Genomic DNA, 21,655 nt, shown 5'->3' on the forward strand with positions numbered 1-21,655 from the left:
CTCGGACAGCATCATTTGCGCATTTTGAGTTGTCTCGACACGAAGATCAAGGAGAAGAGCAACAGGAAAGGACAAGGCAAAGCGTGGAGAAAAGACACCACTTTTGAGACGACCAGGTTGTGTGTTGCAACTTCCGTGGACCAGCACATCCGCACCTCGACCCAGCCGGCAGTTTCCTTATTTTTTATTTTATTTTGCTCTTACACCCACCGGTGGCGCAACGACAAGTACAGGAAACTGGATCTCTGAGACCCATATTATCACGCCTCGCCCCCTCCCCTCCTCTCGTTCTCCATCACCGACTCCAGAGCAATCTCTCTCTTAATATTTTCTTTTCCATTCTGGCCGTTACTTTGCCTCTCTCTTGACTGTATCTCGTGCACCATTCCACGTTAACCTTTCATCTATTCACGTCGGACTATCTCGATCACACTCTCCACATCATCTGCGCGCACACGTCGGGCTCCTCTCGGATTTCTACGTCGTCCAAATCTTTGTCGCTCCTTATTCAACAACTGGTGCTGCCATCCAGCAAACCCAATAGCAGCACTCATCAGCCTCGCCCGGTCACGTTGCCTCTTCTTGGACGGAAAGTGGCTCTCATTCGTTAACTACGACCTTGCAAAGTTGACTGGTGGTCTGCGACCGTACCTCAACCTAGCCGTTGCCTGCAGTTTGGCCAACATCGCAGAGAACGAAGCACAGTCAGCACGCGCATGGACACTTCGAGCTACTAGATCTCAGGGCACTGCATCGGAACGTTGGAGAGATACACATCGGCAAGTAAGAGTGGCGGTTGCAGGACGGACGCGCCACGGACGACAGGTAGACGATCATCCTTTTGCGCTTCTGGGACATCTTTCAGAGACTCTCCTCGACGCGGAGCTGGTATTGAATTTTCGCCTTCCATTTGGGTCTGAGAACAACGCAACGCTGCTGCTTTTGGCTTCTCGACGGACGCGCGAGAAGAAACGAAAAGCAAACCAGTCAACACCGACACGACGGCGTCCACAAAACGAAAGGCGGACGGGTACGAGTACTACGGCACGACCAGCGCCACCTCTGCCAGTGACTATTCTCTAGTGCATGACGACGGGCGATTCGACTCGATCTTACCACCGTCCCCCATGAGCGGGCATCTGCACACCGCATACGCGACGCAGTTTGGGGACCACGCCATTGCGCCTCCTTCAGCGGCTATCAAAGTGGAAGAAAGGTGTGTACAGTCTTGTGGCGGAGGTGTTGCTCATTGAAAAGACTGACCATCTGCTAACAAGCCCTCTCCCTCTCCCCCCAAAAGTGTACCCGACTACATGCTTGAGATACGCCAACAGCCCCAGCATGCCCGCGTGGCACTGGGCAAGGACAAAGGTACGTTTTGTTGACATTTCTCCTCGTGTGCTGTCCAACCAACTGACGCGAGTACAGCCGATCGCAAACCCATCGATCCACCACCAATCCTGCAGCTTAAGGTCAGCCACAAAAAGGACCCCATGCAGAACTTCCTCCAGAGTACGTATCAGCACCTTTGAAGCTTGAGAAAGAGGAGCAGGCAAGTCAGGGACAAACGCGGGAGCCTAACGCGGCGTCACAATCAATCTAGGTCCGTACTACTTTATGTCCTGTTCTCTGTTGAAGGGCGACGAGACGTCCTCAAAAGAGCCGCTGCCTAGTTACCTCATTGGGACCGTGGTCTCGTCATTGCATCGTCTCAAGGATACAGACAATCAGGACGGCGGTTTCTTCGTTTTCGGCGACCTCAGCTGCAAGGTGGAAGGCAAGTTCCGGTTGTTGTTTACACTGTACCAGATGCAGAAGATGGAGTGCGTGCACATCACGTCCATCGTGTCCGATACGTTCCAGGTCTATCCTACAAAGTCCTTCCCTGGACTCGCGGAGTCGACATTCTTGACGCGCTCTTTTAGCGACCAGGGCGTGCGGCTTCGCCTACGAAAGGACTCCCGGAGCATGACGACCAGGAAGCGGAATGCGACAGCGGCCGAGTTTGCCCGGAAGCACCAGGATCCGCGCGATGCTGGGCGGAGATCCATCCCTACGCGTACGAGCAGTGCCGACGACAGCTTGCCGTATGGCGCCACGACGACGAGCGGCAGTGCGTTTGACCCTCACGTGGCAACGGCGTATGGCCACTACGACCCCGACAGCGCCGGCCTCGGTTCGAAGCGGCGCCGCCTCGGCATCGACGACGTACCACCGCCGCCTCCTCCATACACCGGCGGTGTGCCCAGTGTGGCAGCCGGAACATCCGATCTCGGCGGGTACGGTGCGCCACGGGCCGCTGCCTATCACAGCATCGGTATGCCGGTTAGCTCGTCCCCGTATGGGCTGCCGATTCAGACAACAACGGCCACCCTCGGGTACAGCCATGCAGCGCCTCACACGCACCACCTCAACCGTCTCGACACGCAGCAACTGGGCGGCGGCCCGCATGGTCCGGGCTCGGCCGGTCAAGGCACGTTCCAGTCGCCGTCGAGTCGGCACTCACCACAGCACGCGTTCCAGTACGGCGCACTCCAAGCATCGCCGTCGTCCATGGGCTACCAGCCCTCGAGCGCGGCGTCGACATCCGCAGGGCACGGGCTCACGGGCAGCCCTGCCGGCGATTACCGACCACACCCAGGCCCCATGTATACGAGCAACGCGTCCGCGGACGCGAGCCCACGTACGCACGCGACACCCAACCCGAACAATACGACGCCCAGCGGCACGAGCACGAGCCCCCCCGACGCCACAGCCAACTACACGGCGGCAGCCGCCACAGGAGCAGCAATGACCCCATACACGCAGAGCATCGGCACGTATAGCTACGCGCAAGCGCTCGGCGACCCGCAGTCGCATTTGACGGGTGCGCCGCAGTCGATGGGCACCTCGCGATCCAACGGCTTGCCATCGCTCGATCTGACCCACGTCAATGGAAGCGGACTGGGTTTGGATCTCGGCTACGGAGACGTCGAACGGCACAACTCTGGCCAAGCATCATAAGACGAACCGGAAAACAAGACTTGGGCTCCTGTCAAGATAAATAGCGCCATGGCTTTATCCCCGTATTTTCACGACATTTTCTTCGTTGTTTTTTTTTTTTTTTTCGCTTTTTTTGGCATTTTTTTCTGTTTACCGGATCGCACTCCTGGTGGGTTTGGCGGCATCATACAGGACAAACGGCGACGACAATAGTGGCGTTGGCAGGCGGAAGCCAACATGAACCTGGTCGGCGGTGGCGGGCTTTAGTGGCAGTTTTGGGTCTTGCAGCTCGCCCCTTTTTTGTCAACCAAAAATAAACAAATTATTCAACAGTTGGAGGAGCTCGTCGGTAGCTTTGCGCAAACGGAGCCCTGCACGGACGACAGAGAGTGCGATCCGCCGAACGAGAGCGGCATGTTTAGGGAGCAGACTGGGAATGTGGAAGTTCTCCATTCATTCCAATCGTCTCGCTTTTTTGCATTCAATATTTTGGCTTTTTTTTTACCTTTCCCGCCCTTTTCGACACCGCGGCCGAACAGCAAACAAATTCGATCCTGGCTTCACACACAGACTTTCCTTTTCATCATCTCCCCCCTTTTTTGGTTTAGTTGATACCCCTCAGAGGAGTTGCGAGACTCTTCGCTTTACTCTTCACTTCTTATTTCACTTACGTTTTTCACTCTACTTTTTGCCTTGGTCGATTTTCTTTGCTTGCCCAACCTCCACAACTCCATTCTCGTTCTGTCGCTTTCTCCTTGGTTTCTTTCTTCTTTTCTTCTTCTTTTTCTTCTCGACGCTCGTTTCGGAACACTCTTTTCGGGAAGCAAGAACGGCGTCTGTCGTCCTTTACATTCAACTCCCAAAAGTTTTGGCTTCTTGTGGTGTTTTTTATCTTTCGCGTTTCTTATTTTAAAATTCTAGCATAGACATGGCAGATTCTCGATTATACTCTTATTTATATTGTCCATAATCCACTTTTCTTGAAAGCTGTTTCTTGGTCTTTGGGCAAGTTGAAAAGTCCAAGATGTACCACGCACTGTTTTGTTTTTATCACTACCTAACCTTGGCCTCAAACTGGGTCAACGATTGTATATGCGATTTGACGTATTCCTCGGAAGACGGAGGAGGCCAACAAATGTCCCGCTCGATGCGTTGCTCTTCCGAGGTAGTTAAACTTGTTTGGAACGACCGCAAGGTATTCTCCGCCATTTCTCGATTTTACCCGTCTTAAGGAGGGGACAATGTCCCACACAAGATGTAGGTCTACACGCACAGTGTCCCAATTCCAACATGAAGTATTCACATAGATGACTGCAATGTTTCTGAACTTCATCAGAATTTTGAGTCTCGTAACGTGTTTGTTATTGCAGGGATTCACCATTCGGTTTTACCTCTGCTTCAGCAGGTACTAACTAATGAACAAAACAGATAGATCCAACACAGGTTTGCTCCCAGATACGCCAACCTCTGCAAAGCAGCACACAGTACGACGTAGCAAACCTATCTTCAAAGTCAACGTTGCAGATGACGGGCTGCATCTAGACAGTCTTATGTTGCCACCAGCGAAGACGGCTCTAGACTGCTGCGGTACACCTGGGCGCCCAGCCGCGGAGAAACAGCCAGAAGGGAAATAAAGATGCGCAGGCAATGCCGGGCCACCACTTTAAAAATAAATTGCTATACAAGACGGCTGATATGGATCACGGCGGATCATGGAGAAGGAGCATCGTCAAAAGGCATACTGGACCCTCCGTTTTCTACTTCCTGGGACGTTGTATTCTCTTTTGGCACCAGATCGCCATTCCTCATTGTTGTCACCATGCGTCTCTCCGTCGACACAGCAGCCTCCCTCTTTGCACTGGCAGCAACAGCTGCAGCGGCCGCTCAACCAAAAGCCCTTTCCCTGGTCTCAGCTGGCGACACGGCGCCCATTCCGGCTTGGGATGTCCAGTCCTCGGCCAAAATTACACAGGATCCGGCGGCTCTGTCCAAACCAGGAGCCGCTGCCGCTTCTTCGTCATGGCATCATGCGCCCGTCTCGCGATGCACGGTATTTGGCTGTCTCCTTGCCGCGGGCGTGTACAACGACAGCGACCTGTTTTTCTCGGACCACCTGGCAGCCATCGACAAGGCGCAGTTCCAAGTGCCATGGCTGTACCGCAGCGAGTTCACAATTGCATCTGGAGTACCGTCGGAGAGTGGCTCCTCCTCCTACAGCAACAGCAGCAGCAGCAGCACATACTACCTTCTGGAAACAAACGGCATCACGTCACGGGCCGATATTTATCTGAATGGCCAGCAGGTCGCCGACAAAGTGACACAGAGCGGCGCATACGGCGGACACGTGTACGATGTGACGTCTGCCATTCAGTCTGGAAGCGGAAAGGAAAACGGCAGTGCCCATGCCATTGTCGTCCGCGCGTATCCAACCAACTACCTCCAAGACTTTGGCCTGGGCTTTGTGGACTGGAATCCATACCCGCCGGACAACGGCACGGGCGTGTGGCGGGACATCAATCTGCGCAAGACGAGGGCCGTCGCCATTGAGTCGTTCAGCGTGGTCACTGCGGGCACAAACGGCACCGTCACGATCCGGGCGACCGTGCGCAACCTGGGCGCGGCGAGCGTCAATTTTGCTGCCGAAGCGAGCATTTTCCGGGATGGCGGATCGTTGGCGGCTTCGGACGCAGCCCTGTCGTCAGTATCATCGCCGTCGACCCAGCTGGGCCCGGGGCAGACCACACGCATCGTCTTGACAGCCACCGTGGACGCGCCGGCCATCTGGTGGCCGCGGCAGTGGGGCGACCAGCCTCTGTACACTGCACAGCTCACCGTGTCGGCGCCGGCCACGACATCATCGCGGTCGTCCGTCGTCAAGTCGGACGCGGCCACCAAGTCGTTTGGGTTCCGCGAGGTCGCGGCCCGGGTCAGCAGCGCCGACGACATTCTGTTTTCCATCAACGGCAAGCCATTCCAGGTGCTCGGCGGAGGCTACGCGTCCGACGTGTTTCTGCGATGGGACGCGGCCCGATTCGAGGCGCACGCCCGCTACACGCTCGACATGGGCCTCAACACGATCCGCCTCGAGGGCAAGATGGAGCAGCCGGAGCTGTATGCAATCGCCGACCGTCTGGGTCTGATGGTGCTGCCCGGCTGGGAGTGCTGCGACAAGTGGGAGGCCTGGTCGTACAACGACGACCTGCCCAAGCCGGTCGCCGTGTGGTCGGATGCCGACTATGCGACGGCCAACGCCAGCATGCGCCACGAGGCCGCCATGCAGCAGAGCCACCCGAGTTTGCTGGGCTTCTTGGTCGGCAGCGACTACTGGCCCGACGACCGCGCGACGGCCATCTACACGGCCGCGCTGGCCGACGCCGGCTGGCAGGCGCCCGTCGTGGCCTCGGCGGCCAAAGCAGGCTATCCCAAGGCGCTGGGGCCGGGCGGCATGAAGATGCCGGGTCCGTACGATTGGGTGCCGCCCAACTACTGGTACGACATCACGGACCCGGCCACGGTCGACGACGACGTGCGCTACGGCGCGGCTTTTGGCTTTGGGTCGGAGCAGGGGCCGGGCGGCGGCACGCCGACGCTCTCGAGCCTCAAAAAGTTCTTGTCGACGGCCGATCTCGACGATCTCTGGCGCGCGCCCAACAAGGGCCTGTACCACATGTCGACGGCGGCGTCCTCGTTCCACAACCGCACCATCTTCAACACGGCGCTGTGGCAGCGGTACGGCGCGCCGACGTCGCTCGACGACTACCTCCTCAAGACGCAAATGGCCGACTACGAGGCCACGCGGGCCGCGTTCGAGGGCTTTGCGGCCAACTGGGGCCTCGCGGGCGCGGCCAGCACGGACGCCAACAGCAGCAGGCGGCCCGCGACGGGCCTCGTCTACTGGATGCTCAACGGCGCGTGGCCGGCGCTGCACTGGGCGCTCTTCGACTACTACCTGCACCCGGCGGGGGCCTACTACGGCGTCAAGGCGGCCCTGGGCACGGGCGCGCTGGAGCACGTCGCGTACGACTATGTGCGCCAGGCGGCCGTGCTCGTCAACCGGTCGCAGAACCAGACGGGCGTGCGGATGGTGCGCGCCGAGCTGATCAACGCGGCCGACGGCGCCGTCATCAGCAACATCACGACGTCGACCAAGGAAAGGACGACGGTCGCCGTGCCCAACAGCAGCCGCACGGTGCTCCCCATCCAGGGCGTGTCGACGCTCCAGGACGTCGCTCTGCTGCGCCTCACGCTGCTGGACGGCATCGCGCCGTCGGCCGGCGTTCTGAGCCGCAGCGTCTACTGGCTGAGCGCCGCCGGCGTGGACACGCTCAGCTGGGACGACTCCAACTGGTACTACACGCCCGTGGCCAAGTACGCCGGCTTCCAGTCGCTCGACAAGCTGCCGGCGGCGAACGTGACGGCAGCTCGGGAGACGAGGGCGGCGGCGGCCACCAACGGCTCTCATTCTGCCGAGACGGTCATCCGCCTCGAAAACCACTCGGCTGTCCCGGCCGTGTTTGTGTCGCTGAATCTCGTCGACGCAGAGGGCGCCGATGTGACGCCTGTCACATGGTCCGACAATTATGTGACGCTGTTCCCGCACGAGACGCGGACGTTGACAGTGCAGGAGCTGGCATCTGCGCTGGGCATCGCCGGCGCAGCTCGGGGCGTGGCCGTGCAGGTGACGGGCAAGAATGTGGCCAAGGCAACGGTGACGTTGTAGTGCTGGCGGAGGGTGTACGGAGGGCAAACCAGGCTGGATCGTAGGGGCAAGCGGGTCGACAGTTAGGGAGTGAGCCGGCACTGATCGGCACATGACTTGGCACGTGGTGGCCTCATAGTGGGGTTGGAAGAACGTGAGGCTAGCCCACTGCAGGGGTCGCCGGCATCTAGTGGCTCCATTATCGGCGAAGCAAAAACTTTATTTTATCGTGATGGTTCGATAGCGTTATTGTCGTGAATAGTTTTGTTGCTTCGTCTGTGTGCTTACTGCATTTTACTGTATATGCCATTGAGTCGGCCGCGTCTACAGTTGCCCAGTCCTGCGCCCATCCGGGACCCAACTGACCCTCCGTCACCAACCACAAGTCACGATTGCTCATTGCATCCCACCAGCTGCCACCATGTCCGGCTTTGATACGTACAAGGTAAGTGCTCTCCTGTGCAGTAGCCTGGATGGTGGCCCGGGTGGCTTGAATGGGATGACGGATGCGGCGTGTATCGCTACATCAAACGACTGAATCTGACCAGAGCCCGCACTGCAGACACCGCTCGATTCCCGCTACAGCAGCGCGGAGATGAAGCAGCTCTTCAGCGCGCGCTCGCGGCACTCCGTGTGGCGCAAGCTGTGGCTGCTGCTGGCCGAGGCCGAGAAGGAGGTCGGCGTGGAGGGCATCACGGACGAGGCGCTCGAGCAGATGCGCGCCCACCTGACGCTGACCGACGACGACTTTGCCGTGGCCGCCGTCGAGGAGAAGCGCCGGCGACACGACGTCATGGCGCGTGAGTTCTTTACGCCGCGACGGCGGTGGCACTACTGAAGTTGAGGGACGACTTCGGCTGACAGACAACAGACGTTCATGCGTACGGCCAGGTGGCCCCTGCTGCGGCCGGCATCATCCACCTCGGCGCCACGTCCTGCTAGTAAGTGGTGGCGAGCATTGGGCAGTCGTGTCTGGCGATGTACTGGCTGAAATCCTACTAACAGTGCGTAGCGTCACGGACAACGCCGAGCTGATTCTCATGCGGTATGCTCCGGGCCCGCCCCGTCCTCACAAGAGCACAATGGGCTGGCACTAACAACGACAACAACAGAGACGCCATGGACCTTCTCATTCCCAAGCTGGCCAAGGTCATCCACAACCTCAGCCAGTTTGCGCTGCAGACAAAGGACATCCCCACGCTCGGCTTCACCCACTTCCAGCCCGCCCAGCTGATCACCGTCGGCCGCCGCGTCGCCCAGTGGATCCAGGACCTCGTGAGTGTGGCTGTTGAGGCGGACCATTCCGGACAGTAGGTGCCTTGACTGACACGACCAGATGATGGACCTTGAGAACATCCAGATCCAGCGTGCCAATCTCAAGTTCCGCGGCGCCATGGGCACCACGGGCAGTATGCACCCCCTACATCATCCTCTATCCTATTGGCATCCATGGCATTTCTAGAACACGCAACCTGACACACGCCCAGCCCAGGCCTCCTTCATGGAGATTTTTCACAACGACGGCGCCAAGATCGACAAGCTCAACGAGATCCTGTGTGCCAAGTCCGGCTTCCCGACGACCTACGACATCTCCGTGCAGACCTACTCGCGCAAGGTCGATCTCGACATCGCCAACGCCATTGCCGGCCTCGGCGCCACGGCCATGCACATCACCAGCGACATCCGCCACCTCGCCCACATGAAGGAGCTCGAGGAGCCCTTTGAGAAGGACCAGATCGGCTCGTCGGCCATGGCCTACAAGCGCAACCCCATGCGCTCCGAGCGCATCTGCTCGCTCGGCCGCAAGCTGCGCAGCCTGCCCGCCAACTTTGCCGACACGTACGCCGACCAGTGGTTCGAGCGCACGCTCGACGACAGCGCCATCCGCCGCATCGACATTCCCGAGATGATGCTGCTGGCCGACGCCGTCCTCATCGGCCTCGACAACGTCAGCTCCGGCATGGTCATCTACCCGAAGCGCATCCACGCCCACGTCATGGAGGAGCTGCCCTTTATGGCCACCGAGACCATCATCATGAAGCTGGTCGCCGCCGGCGGCTCGCGCCAAGAGGCCCACGAGGAGATCCGCGTGCTGTCGCACCAGGCGAGCGACGTGGTCAAGAACCAGGGCGGCAAGAACGACCTCATTGAGCGCATCAAGGCCACCGAGTACTTCCGCCCCGTCTGGGCCGACATCGACGGCCTGCTGGACCCGGCCCTCTTTGTCGGCCGCTCCGGCGAGATGGTCCAGCGCTACTGCGGCCCCGGCGGCCCTGTCGAGAAGCGCCTGGCCGCCTTCCAGGACTACATTCGCAAGACGGGGGCTGCCCAGCTGAATGTGTAGAGCAGGTGCGGCGTCTGATTGGAAATGGATTCAACTAAAACGGCGCGGGCAGAAAATAGAAAGGACGAAAAGGGCGTTTTGCAATCTTTGTATTTATTTTATCATCACATGTATATTTTGTTTGCTCTCGAATCTGATCGACCTGTCGGTAATTCGTATTTCAGCAACGGTCAATGTTGCAAGTTCAATCCTATGGCCAGTGCTGCAACATCGTCCTAAAACAGAATACGAGCGACCCATGTCTAGTCAACGATGACTTGCAGCCAGCCACCTTGTTCACCACCGCATTGTCTTTCCGGTATCAATTTGCGCCCGCACGGCTCGAGGTCGGTCAGACGCTGTTGCGAAATGAGTCGTCACAAGCCGCAGCAGAGTGGAAGACGCCCGCCCCCGATGCAGTCCTCGATGCTCTGCTACACTGCTACCCTGACAAGCAACATGGCACACGGCCTGACGGCGTCGTCAAAAACCGTTGATGGCGTTGCAACCAACTGCCAAGGCTCGGCAGGTTCGGCCGGGGTCAAATGACCGCCATTGGCCCCAGTATCGACAGGGGTGCTTCCGTTTTGACACTCTCTCGAACTGTGACTGAGCTACGTCCATCGGCCAAACCAAATGAGGTCATTAAATAAGATACGTCGCAGCGAGATTTGCTCAGACACACACCCTCGACACCCCAATCCACCCCTGTGTCTACACAGTGGTCCTCCAGATTCAACAGGGCAAATAGCGCTGCAACGACGGCAGAGCAAAATGGAGTAGTGGAGCAGTAAAGGAACCATACCTCATTACGACGAAATACGTTGTAATGACTCCGGTCGGAACATTTGCGAAGCATCTTCGCATCGTAAATCATACAGGCATCGTATTATTACCTTTGGCGTTCGTCGGAGTCGCGTGGGTCCTGTTGCTACGGTAGACGGCAGACAATGGACGGCAACGGCGCACCATGCACTCCGCTCAGCATGTTCACCTGTAAATTGCACAAGACGTCGCATTACCCCGTATTTCATTCAATGAACGACTTTAGAACTCGTCTTATGAGTGCAACCGTATTTTTAAAGAAAAATAAAACTGGGGCTGCTAACGTTGTTTTCAAAGCACCAGCTCCCCCAGACCGTCGCGTTAGAAAACGGCCACGATCAACGTCGTAAAAAACGGCCGTAATATAATGTAACGTGGATATTATGCCCAGTGGGCAGCAAGCGCTGCATATTGTGTCGCCGTCACCGGCAGCACGCTCCCATGCCGCAGGTTCTTGGGAAATGCCGAGCGGCTGCTAGCCGTCCATCCGTTGTTGGTCTCCGGACGCGTGCTCTCGTACGGTCGGTAGCCGTCCCCGCCGTAAAAGTCGAGCAGCAAGTGTGCTTTGCCGGCCACCGTGTTGTCCCAGAACGCCGCCGGGCCCTCAACACCAGACTCGATCGTCGCCGCAGCACCGCCCGGCCGAGTAAACGGTCCCATGATCCCTGTCGTGGAGTAGTCCATGAACACGCCCTTCTTGCTCTCGTCCTTCATGAAGCGCAAAAAGGTCTGGTTCGTGGCGGCAGCGGCGAGGTCCACGCCAAAAGCCGTGGACAGGGGCAGCACGGTCAAGTCAATGGTGTCGCTGGGGGCCTTGTCGACGTAGGTCTGCGGTGCCGAGAACGTCTTAAAGTCGGACGTGTAGGCATACCGGATCCGGGTATTGGTGGGCGATCCGGTGTGTTTGTTGTCGGATGCAGTGTACTAGAGTCGCTCGGATGAGATGAGATCACTGGCCAAATACAAATCATACACAAGTGGCAGGGTCAACGCACAAATTTGGACGACCAGTACACCATGTACTGGCTCTTGGCCGGGTCCCAGATGGCCTCGGGTGCCCACACCATGCCCGCCGTCTGGTCCTCGACCGTCACCAGCCGCTCGTTGGTCCACGTCAGCAAGTCGGTGCTCTCCCACACAAAGATGCCCCGTGAGCCGGTCCGCTGCGACGCGTCCCACGTCGTCTTGCCGATGTTGAGGTCCGTGCCGACAATATACCACTTTCGACCAGCCTCGTCACCCCCGCCCTTGACAATCGCGGGATCACGCACGCCACCCGTTCCCTTGGTCGGCTTGAGGATAGGGTTTCCCTTGTTGAGAGCCTTGAAGGCGATTGGGTTGTTGCCGTCGCTGAGGTAAAAGTAGATGTATGGGTCGGCGCCGAGGAAGACAATGGTCAGGTAGCCTGCAAGGTCAGAGGCCACTGCGGCATCCTTTGTGTTTCGGCTCGATGGCGCGTTGAACAATTCTGGGGCGATGGCGGCGAGATCAAGACTCTGGCGAGGCCCGACAGAACCAAAGGCAGGGTCCAACTCGGATGCTGCTGTCGGAAGCGACAATGCCGTTGGAGCCCAGAAGGCGCTCAGGACGAGACCGAAAACAGCAAGGGAAGAACCGCCCATCGTGAAGCCGAAAAATCGACGTAGTAGTAGATCCTTGCTCCCAGAAAGTTTGCTATGGTTAAGCGGGAATCCCAAGTCAAAATAAGATGATAGCAATGAGCTTGTTCCGACTTATTACCCCAACTCCGCAAGTAAACAGGACCATCACATGGCCAGGCTAGCGAGCATCAGATCTGCGTGCCGTGGCGGATGCACGGAGCAACAGGGTGCGGCATCCAGTTTAGGCAAATGCGGCAAATGGTTTTTTTTTTCTGGGGGGGAAGTGTTCGCATTCTGCCGCAGCACCACCTCCCCTTCCCCCGGGTTTCGGTCTGCAAGTCTGTCATGGAGCGCAATGAGTGCAATCGAAAACGCTTCATCCAGATCCCAGGTCAACGTCTGGCATCGTGTGGTTATCGGAGGTGCTCGCCAGTGCGATGTGCACCCACTCGCCACCTCCGACGGCATTGTTGACGGCCGCCTGGTGCGAGGCAAAACGCCGCTCTCCAGAAATTTCGGAAATCTGTGTCGCCTGAGAGTCTTCCGTGCCATCATGCATCGAAACGTAGGAGGCAGTGGTGTTGAGGTAAAAGTAAGGATAATCGAAATCATTGAGTGCTGGGTGGCGTCGTCCTTCCTGGGCCAGTCGATGTTCGTTGTGATCTTGAGAACATTCACCGCCGACCGCTTGCTCGTCTTGCGTCTCTAGGAGAGACATGGCATCCGGGTTCGAGCCATGGTCTGGTTGCGTCGTAACCTGGCTGTCGATGACAATCTGCGCATCCTCTCCATCGACTGCAGGTCGTTTGCCGTATTTCTCTGCCGCTTCAACGTCGTGGCGGAACGTGTTCCCCGAGCAGTATTGACCGAAAAGATCTTCAACCGTGATAACTAGCTCTCCGCCAGCAAACCATTCCTCTAGGTGAAACGTACATGGCCACACGTCCTTGGGGCGCAGCTTGTCAAGAAGATCGCATTGCTCCCGGTAGGAAGAATGGCGCGAATAAGGAAAGGTGATGGTCTGAGAAAGCTCGTTGACGGCGGTTGGGTGTCCTTTGGGCTCCGATTTAATATTTGACCAGGCCAAGCCGGTCTCGTAGCAGCGCTGAAGCTTCGCCGTCTCAAGAAGAGCGTATCTGATCCTACTTATGTCCATCTCCCAGTCTTGCCCTTGTTCTTGAAATTTGTCCGGGTCAATGTGAATGGGGATTTGATGGTCGCCATGAATTGACGTTGCGAGCAGGGTCTGGAGGTCAACTTTCTCCTCCTGGGACAGATCTTTCACCGCGCACATCCTGCAAGACCAAGTTAGCTTAGCACGGTCTCCAAACGTGAAGCACATGTTGCCAAGTCCACCTACAGTTCGCACAGTCGGTCAATCTCGCCCTGGCCGTACACGTCCAGCTCGGCCTCTTTGTTGAGGTCTTTTCCGCCACCACCGGCCCCGACTTCCGGCACCTCACCGCGGCCATGTGGCAGTCGGCACACAATTGGACGGATCCAAACCACCGGCCGCTTCGTCTGATTTATGGCGGGACAGTATCCCAGTCCCTTTTCACAGCTGTGGATGCGCACGTCATCCTCGACGCTCAGGCAGCCATCATGTGCGGTGTTGGCACACATGAATCCCACAAGGTTGGGTGCAACGGGGTCGACATAGGCGTGTGTACTGGGAATGGAACTTTGGCCTTTGGCGGCCAAAGGCGCCATGGACCTATAAAGACGCAATTTGTACTCGTCGACGTGCACCTTGGAGCGCAGCGCCTTGGCCAGCGCCGTCCAGACGTCTTCATAGCCAAATGTCCAAGCGCGCAGGTAAAAGATTGTGTCCGAAGGGTACCTCGCGACCGTCTGTAACAGCTCACGCAAGCCCTCTGCTTTGGTCTGAAAATCAACACCCTTCTCGACAAATGTGGTGTCCAGGTACACTGTGTCAATGGTGCGCAGGCCGGCGGTGTACTCGGCCAAACACGGGTGGCGGACGAGGGCGTTGACAAACCACGGCTCCAGGCGCGTGTCTCCCGTGTAGAGGGCCGCCTTGTACTCGTCCTCAAACACTATGCATATTAGTCTTGGGCTCTGCATGACGTCAACGGCCACACGGCTTACAGAACATGGTAGACCCAGGGCAGTGGTTGGCGTCAAAGAGCGTCACTTGGATGCGGTTCCCGGGCGACAGCTCAATCGTCGTCGGCGTATCGAGAGGCAAGGGTTTCTGCACGGCTTCGTTAGACGCCAATTGCATCCGTCCACACACACCAGGTAGTCACGTACGAGAAGATTCTGGAGATGCTTGTACGTCCGCTTGCGTGCTTCGAGAATGCCTTTGGCAAAATTGACGTGGCATGGGTACTTTTCCAGTGTCGACACCAGGGCCCGTGTTGCCGCCGAACAGTACACGCTGAGTGTGTCAGCAGAAAGTCGCCATGGTCGAGACTAGGCAGTGGACGTACAACGGCGAGCGCAGTGTGTCCAGCCCCACGAGATGGTCGCTGTGGACATGGCTCAGGAAGCCGGCCAAGGGTCGCCGTGATGCCATCCCCTGCGTGCTGCGGAAGTAGTCGACTGACAGCTGGTTAGACGATCGAACGGTGAAGCATCGTATGGACAAAATTGTGCCACAGTGTACAGTTCCTTGACACACACCTTGGATGTCAGGAAACTCCCTGATGAAGCCGTCAAACGTAGACATATTGGCGGTCTGGGCCCATAATCGCGCCAACTGTTTGCAAACAGCCAGTTTTCATGGAGCCATCGATGGATATTCTCGCGGGTGGATGACGTCGGCTGTCATTGCGAAGAACTAAAGGGATGAGGTGAGGTTGGGTGAATCAGACGCTAAAATAACTGCGATCCCCGTTTTGCAACACAGGCAACCACGACCGTGAATTGCAAGTCATGTGCTTTCCGTTTTCTCGGCCGCAAACTTGACACTCTCATGTGTCTTTTTCCTTTATCTCATCAGAAACAAGTGGTATCTTATTTTTCATAAACTGTTAGTCCGTGCAAGTGGATTGTAATATGTATTGCACAGCCCAGTAATCTTTTCAGCCCGTTGCGTGAAGTTTACAGTCTTCTTGTCTTTGTCTCGTTCACACGTTCTGATGGGTTTGTAGGAGATGTTGAGCAGAGTTCAACCATTATAATTGTGTTGTTTTATTGCTGATCCGTATCCGCCGTCTCTACAATTGTTTCTTGTTTTTTTTTTTTATTCAATATTCTTGCTACAATATATTTTAAAAATTTCCACGTGTTATTTTCCCTCATAAGGCCCGTTTCCTCATTTGCTTTTATTTACTTATTTTTATTATATTTTCGTAAAAAAAATCTACATACAGCCTTCCATCATCTAATCCAAGAGACGAGTTCCAAACAAATCATTCTCACAAAACGTCAGGCTCCCAGCGAACATGTAGCTTTTTGGCATCGCCGCTACCAAATTTGGTGTAAGTCGCAACGCCGGATGACTAAACACTTCGTGACGAAGCACGTGACTACACCAACCTCGCAAAATTTTCTCGTAAGTTGCCTTCCCCACTCTGCCAACCGCTCCTTCCCGGCAGACAAGTTTTTCCTGAACCTCGCCGTCTCCCACTGCCTCGCACTTTCTCTTTTTCCTTTCTCCTTTCCCCATCCACATCGGCCATCTGGTTCTTCCTCCTCCGCCGCGCTTCGACTGGCAGCGCTTCCCAGCATCGGAATATCATCAGTTCCAGGTTATTTTGACCAGAGGTGAGTCCACTTCTTTTGCCTCGAGATTTGTCGAAGCTTCGCCGCGCTTTTGCTCTTGTTTGCCACTGCAAGCTGCAACACATGTGCGTCGTGCGATTTTGGCAGTATTTTCTGCAACAAAATGCTACAAAATGCTTCAAAATGCTGCAGCACCACCACACTTTGTCGTGATGTATTTTCGAGGCTCGCATTGGCCGGCATCCGTCGCGCGTCCCTCGTGCGCCGCGTGCCGACAGCTTGGCAGACCTTGCCCGGTGCCGTAGTACGGTCAATTGGCTGACACGTGGTTTTTATGTTAAGCTTTGTCTCTTCTCTCTCGCCGGCGGTATCCCGTTCGGGCCCCGGCCGTGATCCTTTCGACATCGTTTTTGCTTTGACTTTCGCGACGCGTCGACCGTAACCTCCGCACGCCTCTCTCGCTGCAAAACAATATCAAACGACACCGACGCGGGCTCTTCCTCACCGCGTCACTGATGGACAAACGTGGCCTCGCTGCCAATGCAGACGAGACCCTCACACAGCAGTATCCGACGCCAACGGCCGAAGGGCAAGCTGGCGCTACCTCCTTTTACAATGCCACGGGCGCCGACGTCAGTCTCGACCAGATAGATCCGCAGCTCGGAGGCATGCAGTCTGACGAGAGCCGCGGCGGCCAGCTGGACGACAGCGCCGCCACTGCGGAGGCCAATGTCCGTGCACTGGTCGCTGCAGTGAACGGCAGCGACGATGTCGACGTCAGCATGGGCGGCGACGCGGACGAGTCGTATCCTGAGTTGCACCTGCGCGCCCTTAAAACGGAGGATACAGGGCCAGCCGACGACGGGAGCGGCGGCGTGTACGGTGGCGCGGCACAAGCGGACCACCATCCCAACGACGAGAACAACATGTATGCGGCCGCTGCGCTGGAGCACGTGCAGCAAGCAGCCGCCGCACAACAGGCGGAGAGCCAGGACGGGGTGGCGCACGACGAGCACCGGCAACACCAACAGCCGCACGAGCAGGAGCACAACCCGGCCCACGACGAACCCCAGCAGGGTGTGCGAGCGCCCGTCAGCGTCGAGGAGCTGCAGCTTGCCGCACAGCTAAGCCAAGGCCTCGCGCCCATGATGCGCGAGGCCAATGCGCGCCGCGAAGGCGAGTTCCATGACGCCAACAGCGGTGTCGGTAGCGGCGCAGACGCCGGCGCTGGCTTGCATGACGGCCAAGACGACGCCGAGGCGTTGCGCGTCGCGGCGGCGGCGGCGGCGGCTGCTGCTGCGGATGGCGCATACGGCAGCCCCGACGTGACGTCCGCGTACCACCACACTCTGCAGCACCCGGCTGACGTCCAGGGCGTGAGCCACTTGCCCGCGTCGCTGCAGATGGCGCATATGGCCCAACAGTACAACGTCGACCACATCCCGCCAAGGAAACGATCCAAGGTGTCACGCGCCTGTGACGCGTGTCGCCGCAAGAAGATCAAATGCGACGCGGTGTCGGAGACCGAGCACTGTACCAACTGCCGGCGTGCGCGCATGGAGTGCTTGTTCAGCCGCGTGCCCCAGAAGCGCGGCCCCAGCAAGGGGTACATCAAGGAGCTCGCCGACCGCATCAACAGCATCGAGGGCAAGCTGGGCAACCAGAGTCCCGCGTCCGCCGCCGATGCCCTCGAGCTCCTGCGTGACGCGGGCGATGCTGCCAACGGCTATGCGCGATACTCGCTCAACGAGAACGCCAAGCGGCCCTTTGCCAACATATCGGACGAGACGCCCGACGGCAGCCCGCAAAACAACAACCGGCACACCGCCTGGGCCACCACGACGCCGCGCACGCCGTACTCGGCCGTGTCGCTCGCGCCTCAACCGCACATCGATGGCGACACTCCGAACGCACTCTCTCGGTCGCTCACGGATATGGAGCGGCTGCTGCCTCTGGCTGACCACGAGTCGCAAGAGCTCGACGACGCCGTGTTTGCTTGGTTCGTATACGAACTGTCCCCCCACCTTTTCGTCTCGTTGCGCATTCATGCATGTATGCTAACTCGTCGCCTGCAGCTACCTCACTGCCATCCACCCCTGCCTCCCCTTCCTCCCCAGCGACCGATCCCGTGTGCTCGACAACCTGGCTCAGTGCCCCCAATTCCTGCAAGACGCATTCGTTGTCGCACTGCGCGCTGTCTCTGACGCGCTTGGGTCCGTGCCAACGGCTGGTCTGGCGCGTGTTGCGAGTGCTCTCCTTGCCCAGTGGGAGACGGAAGGCAGTGCGCGCACGTCTCTGCACGACCTCGTCCACCTGCAGACGTTGCTGCTCCTTGCCATCGAAGCAGACACCCATGGGCCGGCCTCTCTCAAGGGCCACCACGGCGGCCTCTCAAAGACGGCGCTTCTGTCACGCGCCGTCGCCGTCTCCTACGAAATGGACCTGCCTCAGGAGCAGCTGGGCGCAACAGTCGCCGCCATCTCCGCGGCTGCAGCAGACGATCCGTCCCAGGCCGGCGCCGTCGACACGGACTCCGAAGCTCGTCTGGGCCTGCGCGCGTGGTGGTCGCTTGTCGTGCTCGACCGCTGGAATGCCGTCGCGCTCGGTAAGCCGCTGCTCATCCCACTGCGCACCGTTGTGCTGTCGCCCGGCCTGCGCCCGCTTCTGGGCGAGTCCGCCTTCCAGTTTACGAAGCTGTCCTACCTTCTCGGCTCATCCATTGCGCCTGCACTCGTCTCGAAGGATCCCCTTCGCCAACTGCGAACCCCATCATCGTCCTCGTCCTCTGCCGCCTTCCTCGGCCCGCTCGGCCAACAGCTCGATCTCGGCCTAGAGATGTGGCGCGCCGGCCTGCCCGACTCCGTCACCGAATCGGGCGCCCCGCTCGTCCATCTCGGCTACTGGCAGTACCGCCTGCTGGCGTACCTGCTGCAGCCGTCCACTCTCTCATCCGACGTCTCCTGGGCCACCAAAAAGGTGGTCGAGCTGACCCTTGTCGCTACCGACGCCAAGGCTGTCTCCCGCCGCGCGCCTGGGCCCCCCATCAGCCCGTTCCACCACTACTTTATCTGCCTCTCGGGTCTGATCTTGGCCGAGCTGTCCAAGGTTGCCGGCGAGCGCCAGGCTGCGCTGCGCGCCCTCAACGACTTGCTTGAGGTTGTCGCACCCAAGCCGATCCCCGTCGAGGGCGGCGCCGAGGGCGCTACCGAGGTCCCCAACAGCTCCGTCTGGAACGGCCCGCTGCGGGAGACGCTGGCGCGCCGGCTGAAATCGTCGCCGTCCAACGCTACGGGCAACAATGCGAACAGCACCGCCTCAGCAGGCAACCCTGCCACCTTGGCCGCCGCAGCGGTTGCCGCAGCCGCTGCTGCTGCCGCCGCTGTGGAGGCTGCTGTGACGGCATCCGAGGGCGACGCCTCTGCGGCAGCCAACAACGACAGCACGGCCGAGTCTGCCCAGCCTGCGGCCCCGCCTGCCGCCGCGCCCGAACCCGTTCCGGCGGCAGACGACAGCGGTCTGCGCAGCGCCACCAACTACGAAAACCTCGGTTTCAATCCGCTGGCGTTGCTTCGTGGTGGATTCCTGAACACGGTGAACAAGATAGCCGTGGTGACTCCAGCCGTGGCTACGACCAGCGCTCCCGTCGCTCCGGAAGCCAACTTGGAAGGGAGCTCCACGCCGCAAGAGGCCTCGGTACAGGCGTGAGTGGAGGGTGCGGAGGGTTATAAGACTACTTGTATATTATTTGAGCCGGCCGCTCCTTCATTTTTTCCATTGGGATATTTCTTATTCTGTTCTCCGTCGCTTCTTCGTATTACCCAACCCCTTTTTTCTATACCATGTTTGGCCGTACTAGCTTTAATTATTACCAAAATCCAAATCACTATCACGTTGGAAAGTCAGATCTTTAAGGCCTTGTCGAGCACACTATGTAAAGAAACCGCAAGGGAACGCTTTGTCCATGTCACGACGGGTAACTCACTCTTGGTTGTACGACGAAGGGCGCGCTGGCTGCTTTCTTCACTTGCTAATGTCAACAAACGATTCCCTGTTTCATTGTTCGCTTGTCCTCTTTTTCACTTGCCTATTTGGCCATTTAAACTGCACTACGTCGTAGCTATGTGTATAAATACCGGCTGACGGCCGTAATGATGGGAAAGGAGGGATTCTCCAGTTGCGACCTAGTTTTACTTATGCATAAAATCTCTGCTTCTCGAAATTGAACAATGTCCAGCTTTATCGACACCCAGAAAAAGTACGAGTGCGGGCCATACTTATACAGGTATGTTGTACTTCGCATGACTTTCTGCGCGCTGGCGGGAACGCTATGGTGTGTTTGTTTACGACTGACTACGATGTTGTATGTCGCTGCGATTTCGCTGGCCGGTGCTTGTCTAAGGTGCGGCTGCTGCAGATGGGAAACCACCTGCATGTTTGTCCTTCCGACTTTCGTTTTTGATATTAAGTAAAGAGAATAAATCACTTTGCCCTTTGTCCTTTGGATTTCTTTACAATGTTTGGAGTATTGATCTGGTTAACGCAGCCAATCAGACAAGCGGTCAGAGCACACGGAAGCGTTTTATGCCTACACAGCTGTGGCTGCAGTGCGGCACTTGTGCGACTGACAGGACTGAGTCTACTTTTGCAGAAGAACATTGCATACATACATCGTCTTGGTGCAACAGTTTGATAAGTCTTGGAAGACAATCAAGGTACAATGCCACCCAATTTCCAGCGTTCCTTGTTTGGCCCTGTGTTTTGTGGACTGGCCGTTGGACCCCTTTTCAACTGTGGAGCACCACACACTTTCGCCTTTTCCTTGTTCACAACGTGAAACCTGTTTGAAGGGGAGACCCATGGGAAAACACAAAAATGCGAGTTGCTGCAGGACGGAGAAAACGGGTTCTGATGTTGTAATAAATATGCCGGCTTGGTTTTTTAGTCGCTGCCTACACTGGAACGCACTTTCATGTCTTCCACGGCTCGCATCGTGGAGCATCAGAAATGCGGTTGTGTTTGAAAACCGGGACAACTTCAGTCCACTTACAAGTTCGGAGCGCCGAACGTCTTTTCAATTCCGTTCCTTCTTACTTTGGCCAGCTATTGAAACATGTCGTTGCAGTTGCCAATTGGCGCCCAAAAGAATGCAAGACCTTTCCGTCACCCGCAGATCGTTGTAAACAGCTCCTTCCTGATAACCCCTGGAGCTACTGGCTCTATGGCACTTGTCGAGCTAGCTCCTTCCCCATAATAAATAAGAAAAGCTTTCCAAATCGAGAAAGAGCCGCCCCTAGTATTTCCAATTTTCGCTGCCTTGCTAACATCATACTTTCCTCCGTCGTCACGCTGACTATGCCCTTCTTTGTCCTTTGTCCTGTCATTTCGACCTGTCAATCTTCAAGTTTACTATTTCCGGTCCAGCGTCCCAGCTTTTCTTTCTCTTGGCCCACTGTTCCAACTTGACACCTCGATCACGTCTCCACTGACTGATTCTATTTTGAGATCCCCCCCCCTTCCCGAAAGTGAGCATGGCCA

The 21,655-nt window shown here is 57.4% G+C and overlaps 6 protein-coding genes across 6 annotated transcripts; 4 read left to right on the top strand and 2 right to left on the bottom strand.

The window, feature by feature from the left end:
* Positions 1 to 1,127: 1,127 nt before the first annotated feature.
* Positions 1,128 to 3,003, top strand: SPBR_02569 (developmental regulator; the record flags this gene model as incomplete). The annotated part of the gene is made up of 4 exons (XM_040760872.1): positions 1,128 to 1,216; positions 1,301 to 1,371; positions 1,429 to 1,512; positions 1,604 to 3,003. 4 exons carry the CDS (start codon positions 1,128 to 1,130, stop codon positions 3,001 to 3,003), a joined length of 1,644 nt encoding a protein of 547 aa, XP_040620574.1.
* A 1,798-nt stretch (positions 3,004 to 4,801) lies between these two features.
* Positions 4,802 to 7,702, top strand: SPBR_02303 (exo-1,4-beta-D-glucosaminidase; the record flags this gene model as incomplete). Its single annotated transcript, XM_040760606.1, has 1 exon — positions 4,802 to 7,702. The coding sequence occupies one exon, from the start codon at positions 4,802 to 4,804 to the stop codon at positions 7,700 to 7,702; it is 2,901 nt and encodes a 966-aa protein (XP_040620575.1).
* A 400-nt stretch (positions 7,703 to 8,102) lies between these two features.
* SPBR_02546 (adenylosuccinate lyase) lies at positions 8,103 to 10,025 on the top strand (the record flags this gene model as incomplete). The annotated part of the gene is made up of 7 exons (XM_040760849.1): positions 8,103 to 8,126; positions 8,232 to 8,481; positions 8,553 to 8,622; positions 8,694 to 8,726; positions 8,794 to 8,956; positions 9,018 to 9,090; positions 9,169 to 10,025. The coding sequence occupies 7 exons, from the start codon at positions 8,103 to 8,105 to the stop codon at positions 10,023 to 10,025; spliced, it is 1,470 nt and encodes a 489-aa protein (XP_040620576.1).
* Positions 10,026 to 11,210: 1,185 nt separating this feature from the next.
* SPBR_02893 (uncharacterized protein) lies at positions 11,211 to 12,451 on the bottom strand (the record flags this gene model as incomplete). The annotated part of the gene is made up of 2 exons (XM_040761196.1): positions 11,211 to 11,753; positions 11,825 to 12,451. 2 exons carry the CDS (start codon positions 12,449 to 12,451, stop codon positions 11,211 to 11,213), a joined length of 1,170 nt encoding a protein of 389 aa, XP_040620577.1.
* A 355-nt stretch (positions 12,452 to 12,806) lies between these two features.
* On the bottom strand, positions 12,807 to 15,122 carry SPBR_02424 (artemis protein; the record flags this gene model as incomplete). Its single annotated transcript, XM_040760727.1, has 6 exons — positions 12,807 to 13,725; positions 13,791 to 14,487; positions 14,540 to 14,645; positions 14,705 to 14,831; positions 14,884 to 14,995; positions 15,077 to 15,122. 6 exons carry the CDS (start codon positions 15,120 to 15,122, stop codon positions 12,807 to 12,809), a joined length of 2,007 nt encoding a protein of 668 aa, XP_040620578.1.
* Positions 15,123 to 16,635: 1,513 nt separating this feature from the next.
* On the top strand, positions 16,636 to 19,825 carry SPBR_02265 (uncharacterized protein; the record flags this gene model as incomplete). Its single annotated transcript, XM_040760568.1, has 2 exons — positions 16,636 to 18,110; positions 18,238 to 19,825. 2 exons carry the CDS (start codon positions 16,636 to 16,638, stop codon positions 19,823 to 19,825), a joined length of 3,063 nt encoding a protein of 1,020 aa, XP_040620579.1.
* Between the last annotated feature and the right edge of the window lie 1,830 nt (positions 19,826 to 21,655).

This window comes from Sporothrix brasiliensis, assembly GCF_000820605.1.
Source record: "Sporothrix brasiliensis 5110 chromosome Unknown Cont17, whole genome shotgun sequence".
NCBI lineage: Eukaryota > Fungi > Ascomycota > Sordariomycetes > Ophiostomatales > Ophiostomataceae > Sporothrix > Sporothrix brasiliensis.